At 33.2% G+C, this 7,076-nt stretch overlaps 1 protein-coding gene across 1 annotated transcript; it reads right to left on the bottom strand.

The window, feature by feature from the left end:
* Window positions 1-860: 860 nt before the first annotated feature.
* Window positions 861-3,478, bottom strand: LOC111996516 (MLP-like protein 34). The gene is made up of 3 exons (XM_065760658.1): window positions 3,475-3,478; window positions 2,578-2,715; window positions 861-1,132 (listed from the first exon to the last, which is right to left on the bottom strand). Exons 1-3 carry the CDS (start codon window positions 3,476-3,478, stop codon window positions 861-863), a joined length of 414 nt encoding a protein of 137 aa, XP_065616730.1.
* Window positions 3,479-7,076: the final 3,598 nt, after the last annotated feature.

Below are 7,076 nucleotides of genomic sequence, written 5' to 3'. Positions count from 1 at the left end.
CGCCATGAAAGGTTCCTATGTGTAGGGACATTACATGGTAATTGACAATTGACTGGTTATTCCCTGCATGTTCCTTAAAGCATTTGGGTGTGTCAACAATGTGGAAGCAATAAAGAAGTTTGTGTAGGAAAATGTGGTAACATTTGTAATTTGTATAAGTATAGGAGGCTGATTTGACAACGACATATCCCAAGTTAGTGCATGTTTTGGGTAAGAAAGTCCTAGACTCCTAGTGCACGTCCCTTGCATTTTTCAGTGAACTAAAAAGTTAGGGAGTTTTCTTCTGTAAATTTTGTTTGTTTTCTGCATGCTTAGATTCCAAACTGTTAGTAAATTCCTTTGTATGTTAATTTGTTTGGTGGTTGTCTGAGCTCAGACATGGTATCCTGTGCATCAATATCTTAAACAACATCACAACAATCTCTCTCTTTGGAGTAACCTTCATGAATCAGGATGCACCAATTAATTAACAAGCTACGAAAGTTATCTTCACTTCAACCATAAAGATCTCGCTACATTCGCTTCCATATTTTCAGAAGGACATGTCATTGTTAATTTGTTACTCTTCTATGTGATGTCTGTCCAAGAAACTAAAAATAGCACTAAAAAATTAAGAGAGAAAAGAGAAGCAAATTCGTGCTGAATAATATTAAATAATACAAACACAATTTAAATAGCCTTGGAATGCCAAATTATTAATACAAACACAAACCATAACTTTATTAAATAGCCTTGGCATGCCTCACACAAAAGGTTAGACAATAGACATGCCAATTGACCTACAGGCCATTGACAAACAACCATCATTATTTTAGTACACACATGCTTATATTGTACAAGCACTAGAAGATACATCTTTCCTATTTTGCCTTAGCAATGAGCTCATCAATACCTTTGGTGACATTAACCATCAGAGTGATGTACTTATCTGGAGCGGGCACATCGTCACTGAGTTTCTCATATTCGATAGTCAATTTGGCCAAGCTGCCAGTACCCTTGGGAACAACCTGATAGGTGCCCTTAAAGGACTTGTATTCCTGCATCACATCTCCATCAATACCAATAAGGGTTGCTGACCTATTTTCGTCATCATACTCAACCTTCTCTTTGAAAACTAGGTCGGATTTTCCCTCTGTCGTTCACAAGAAAATAAGAATATCGAATTCAGTTTCACAATAATATATGAACATCGGACATGCTTATAATGCCTGAAAATAATTGTCAAAAATATCGTGTCCAATATTACAAAATTCTTAGTGATTGGCCAAACTTTCAATAAGAAAGAGTATTGATAAAGTTTCACAGATTTGTAGGTTCAGAAAAATATACACCTTCTCTCAAAAAAAGAAAAAAGAAAAATATGCAACCCATAACATTCAAAACAGAAATTTTGAAGACAAACATCAACAGCTCCTTTAGTGTGCAGATTAGTGAAGTCCTTGTATGGAACAAGAAAGAAACAAAAGCTCTTGTAGCACAACAGTGGGAGGAATAAGTACTGTCTGTAGACAGGGAAAATTTCTGACCTATCACAAGCTGACGCGTCACACTACCAAGTCCACAAAATACGGCCAATTACATAGCGCCGCGTATTGCTTCTAGGTTTTGCTATCATTACTCAGAAACCAACAGAAATTTGCCAAGTGTCATGCAAAAACCAATCACACATCATCGCACGTGTAAGCGATGACATAATCAGCTTCGCACGTGTAAGCGATGACACAATCATTCCAGCATGTGCAGACGATGACATAAGCGGACCAATCAAACTCTGCCACGTGTCACCAATCAGACTCCGCCACGTGTCACCAATCAGACTCCGCCACATGTCGCTTACCTACCCCTAAACTCCTATAAATAGAAGCCTTCCTAAGGCATTTGAGGAGATCAGGGGATGAAATCCAAGGAGGACCAGGCCATTGGAAGCACTCAGAAGTCCAGAAGCTCTGCCGGAACCAAGCTCTAAAGCCTCCAAGAACTTCAACTTCGAATACGAAGAACATTCGAAGGAAAATCATCCAAATCATCCGCCTAGATCCAAAAGTTTGCTGGAATCAAGCTCAAAAGCCTCCAGAAACATCAACAAATCACAAATCAGTGAAGCTCTACGGATCAAGCCTCTAAAGCCCCGAAGAACTTCCACCACAAACCTTCGAATACCAAGAACATTCGAAGAGGAATCATCCAAATCATATTCCTAAATCTCAAAGTTCACTGGAATCAAGCTCAAAAGCCTCCAGAAACATCAACAAACCACAAATCAGTGAAGCTCTACGGATCAAGCCTCTAAAGCCCCGAAGAACTTCCACCACAAACCTTCAAGTACGAAGAACATTCAAAGAGGAATCATCCAAATCATATTCCTAAATCTCAAAGTTCACTGGAATCAAGCTCAAAAGCCTCCAGAAACATCAACAAACCACAAATCAGTGAAGCTCTACGGATCAAGCCTCTAAAGCCCCGAAGAACTTCCACCACAAACCTTCAAGTACGAAGAACATTCAAAGAGGAATCATCCAAATCAATCGTCACTGAGTTTCTCATATTCGATAGTCAATTTGGCCAAGCTGCCAGTACCCTTGGGAACAACCTGATAGGTGCCCTTAAAGGACTTGTATTCCTGCATCACATCTCCATCAATACCAATAAGGGTTGCTGACCTATTTTCGTCATCATACTCAACCTTCTCTTTGAAAACTAGGTCGGATTTTCCCTCTGTCGTTCACAAGAAAATAAGAATATCGAATTCAGTTTCACAATAATATATGAACATCGGACATGCTTATAATGCCTGAAAATAATTGTCAAAAATATCGTGTCCAATATTACAAAATTGTTAGTGATTGGCCAAACTTTCAATAAGAAAGAGTATTGATAAAGTTTGACAGATTTGTAGGTTCAGAAAAATATACACCTTCTCTCAAATAAAGAAAAAAGAAAAATATGCAACCCATAACATTCAAAACAGAAATGTTGAAGACAAACATCAACAGCTCCTTTAGTGTGCAGATTAGTGAAGTCCTTGTATGGAACAAGAAAGAAACAAAAGCTCTTGTAGCACAACAGTAGGAGGAATAAGTACTGTCTTTTTAATCTTGGGTTTGGTATTGGAAATTATAGTATAGAGTTTTTATTCTTTAACCTTAATAAAACATGATGGAAAATTGCCTAACCCGTGAAAACAAGTCAATATATTTGATAATATTATATTAATTATTCACTTTAATTATCAATTAATGTAGGGCATAGCCACTCAATTTTTTAGTCACTCAACAATTATTAGCCGTAGCTGACGGTCACCTTAAATATTTGAAATAGATAAAGTTCATGCTTTAGAATAAATACTACAAATTTAAAGAAATATTTAATGTCACGTTATTTAAATTTAAAATTATACCTTATCAAATTCTCAAATCCGGAAAGTAAAACATCAACCCTAAAATGGAAAGGATGACGATGTTGAATCTAACATACCCATGCCAACACGTTTTAAGTCTTAAATACTGGCTTGTGAGCTAGTGAAGTGTAAAATAAAGTAAAGGAATAAGGAATTGAGTCTAGTATAAGTTTGAAAAAGAGTTTTCAATCTTCTTTTTGTTACATTAACCAAAAAATATCCACATGCAATATCTAAATAAATAAATAATAATAATAATAATAACGTCCAACAAATCAAAAAAAAATAATAATAAATAAATAACGTCCACGTTCATTCACTTGGTTAATGATTGATTTAACTCAGTAATGTCTTAACTTTTGAAGGCCCTCACTACTGCCCATCTTGGCGGTTGGTACCTGGGTTCCGTAGTGACCTGTTGCTCGGGGTTCAATCCCCCACACTTACCAAGAAAAAAAAAAAAAAAACTTTTGAAGGCCCTCATTCTCATCAACATTTATTTTCATGCTTTTTAAAATCTTCTTTTAATTTATTATATTTTTATGTAAGACATGGGTGGACGATTTGGTGAAGACTTTCAAAGAAAAGACAAATGCTAAATCACTGTATTTTTTATTAAATATTATCTTCTTTTATTATTATTTAAATTTCAAATAATTGAGCCCTAGTTCATAAAATATAAAATTAAACTATGATTAGGATTTGGCAAATCCTGATGAGGTGGACTTCAAACCAATTAAGATTGAGGATTCCAGCCAATTTCATCAGAGACTTACTTTAATTTCGAGCATGTCAAGATTTGGTGATAACTTCCATAAACAGTGATGTTAATCCAGTCTAGAATTTGAATTGGTGTAGGCTTTGGGTCATTAGATCCTTCCTAAATAATAATCACAGGAGGAACTGTAAGCTCATATATATATATATATATAATAGATTTTTAGACAATTTATTAAAAAAGAATTCAAAATATTAACAACTGATAAATCAATTTAAAAAAATTTCATATTCGATAGTCAATATAAAATTTAGACATAGTAAATCTAATACCAATTATTGAACTCTTTTTGTTCAAGATATATATATATATATATATAAAAGAGAGAGAGAGAGAGAAAAGGTCCATGTATGAATCAATGTTCAAATAAATAAATAAATAAAACATAATTAGTTATAAAGGACACCAAAAACAAAAGTTATAAAGGAAATTGGATTTAGCTTAACACAAAAATAAGGCAAAAGTTGCAACCATAAAAGAAATATTAAGATATATGAAGAAAGTACATGAAAGATGAAATCAAAAGAATTCATTTGAGGTAATATTTTATGAAAAAGGTTCACAATGATCAACACTGGGATTATTTATATATTTCAGAGGTTTGCATACTATATAGCCTGCCTAGTTTAATGCATGGAAAACATATGCTACCTATAGCATTAATATACTTAAGCTGTTTATAAATCACCCTTCCAATATTTTCACTCAACTTTTAGTTCAGATCTTAAGGTGTGTTTGATTGCTTATTTACTTTGAGATGTTCAAATTTCTTGAATACTTTCTCAATATAATGAGATTGACATAGTGCAAAACTCTCACTATGTTTTTTTTTTTTTTTTTACTTTTAATTTTTTTTAATTTTATTTCCAAATACTATCTGCTTCATTTAAACACAACAGTAAAATCTCATCAGCATAGTGACAAATTATGAAACCATATTTATTTGTAAACTTAGAATGTATACCTTTGTGGGCTTCATTTATGTGTAAAAGCATCAAATAAGATAATATAATCAAATTTTTCATGTCATTCATTGTTTTGACACTTGTTTCAAGCTATACAAAGATTTGATAAGATTGAAAACTTTTTTTTTTTTTTTTCATTTTTTGTTTACAAGAAGTACAAAACCCTCGAATTGTTCCATATGTAAACTTTCCCATCAAGATCACCATTTAAGAAAATTTTCTTTACATCCATTTGATGTACAATCAACCTATACATGGATGCAAATTAATGTTTGTATTAATGCCCTAAAATCAAATTGTGTGACTTTATCTTATCATCAAAAGTGTGATAATTTTAGAGATTATATCGGTAAGAGTCATATTTTTATGTATTGGCATATTTGAAATCAGAACATACTTTATTTGTATTTGAGTTTTATTTCCTAGTTTGTTCAAGAAGACTTTGGTTGAGTAAACAAATGGTATTATTACTCAAGAAACAACTCAAGAAAAGCTTAAACGGTAGTTCAAGAAGACCTCAGTACATTATTTATTTCTTCTTCTTCTTTTACATAAATATATATATATATATATATATATATGTATGTATGTATGTATTTATAAGAAAACCATATGGTACATTCTTCTATTATTGATCAACTAGCTTGTACTCTCATGTATATGCATGAATATATTTAAAAGATATACATCAAAATATATAGTATAATTTCTATATATATAATTTAAATACTATTGATATATAGTCATTTTTATATTTTTTTTTGAACTCTTTAAAAAATCAAGTAAGAATATTATTAGATAGATGTAGGGTTGAAGGCCCAAAACATATATTGGGCTTTGGACCTTGGGCAAGAGCATGATTCAGACTTAGGATTTAATGAGCAAGATGTAAATAGGAAGGTGGTCCGAGGAGAAATATCTCCTTGGATAAGCTAAACACAGATTAGAGATATATCCTATTTGATCAAGGTAATCTTTCAGGATACTCCAATAACAGACGTGTATCTCAAGTGTACCAGAGGGCTGAGATTTCAGAAATATCTAATGGAAGCTGCTACCATTGCATTCAATGCACTGCAGCTACTTTTCTGGCCGCATTTATGTGGATAAGACCCCTGAATAGTGCTACCTTGGCTCCACCACTCACAAAAAGCCAAACAAAGGGAAATGGTAGCTTGAGTAAGAATTAGCAAAAATAAGAGAGAGAGAGAGAGAGAGAGAGAGAGAGAGAGAGAGAGAGAGAGAGATGATTAAGGTGATTGTAAAAACCCAAGGTGTAACCCGTGAATGCACCACTATGTCTACTAAATGAATGACTCATTTAGGAGTTGTCTGTGGGCCCATCCTATACATGGGTTATAATACATAATAAGCCTTATGAAATAGAGCAGAGGGAAGGAGTTGTTACTCAGTTTTAAACGAAGAACCACTTTGAGATCCCGTTTATAAAGGTCTAACTAGCTTAGATTGAGTACAAGTTAGGGTACAAGCTTGAGAAGGTGACAGACATCCAAACCTCCCAATTCTGTGACTAACATTCACTTATATTTGTAGACTAAAATTTTAAAAATCCTACTAAAGAATTCATAGTGGTGGGTGTAAAACTAATAAAAAAGTATTTTTAGCACTTCAAATACAGACCAAATGGGCTTTTTCCCTTTTCGGGCAAATTAATTAGCTTTATATCCCCTTTCCAAACTAATTAAGGAAATACCCCTCTTTTAAAACTCGATTTATCATAAATCGAGTTAGGCCCTATAATAGCGTTTTAAAGAGTTTATAGTAACGTTTTTTAAGACATATAGTGACTTTTTTAACTCGACCTTAACGAAATCGAGTTGTAGGTAAAAAAATTGCCTATAACTCGATTTCATTGAAGTCGAGTTAAAAAACGTCACTATAGGTCTTAAAAACGTCATTATAGGTTCATTAAAAC

Source organism: Quercus suber, unplaced genomic scaffold, assembly GCF_002906115.3.
Source record: "Quercus suber isolate HL8 unplaced genomic scaffold, Cork oak 2.0 scaffold_377, whole genome shotgun sequence".
Classification (NCBI taxonomy): domain Eukaryota; kingdom Viridiplantae; phylum Streptophyta; class Magnoliopsida; order Fagales; family Fagaceae; genus Quercus; species Quercus suber.
Note: the sequence above shows the minus strand (reverse complement) of the source record. Positions and strands in the feature narration are given on the sequence as shown.

What these genes read in the sequence shown, in the direction of transcription:
- LOC111996516 (XM_065760658.1), bottom strand. An exon ending in CTATCAGGTTGTTCCCAAGG is followed by an intron (nt 1,133 to 2,577) that starts GTACTGGCAGCT and finishes TGTGAACGACAG; the next exon opens with AGGGAAAATCCGACCTAGTT.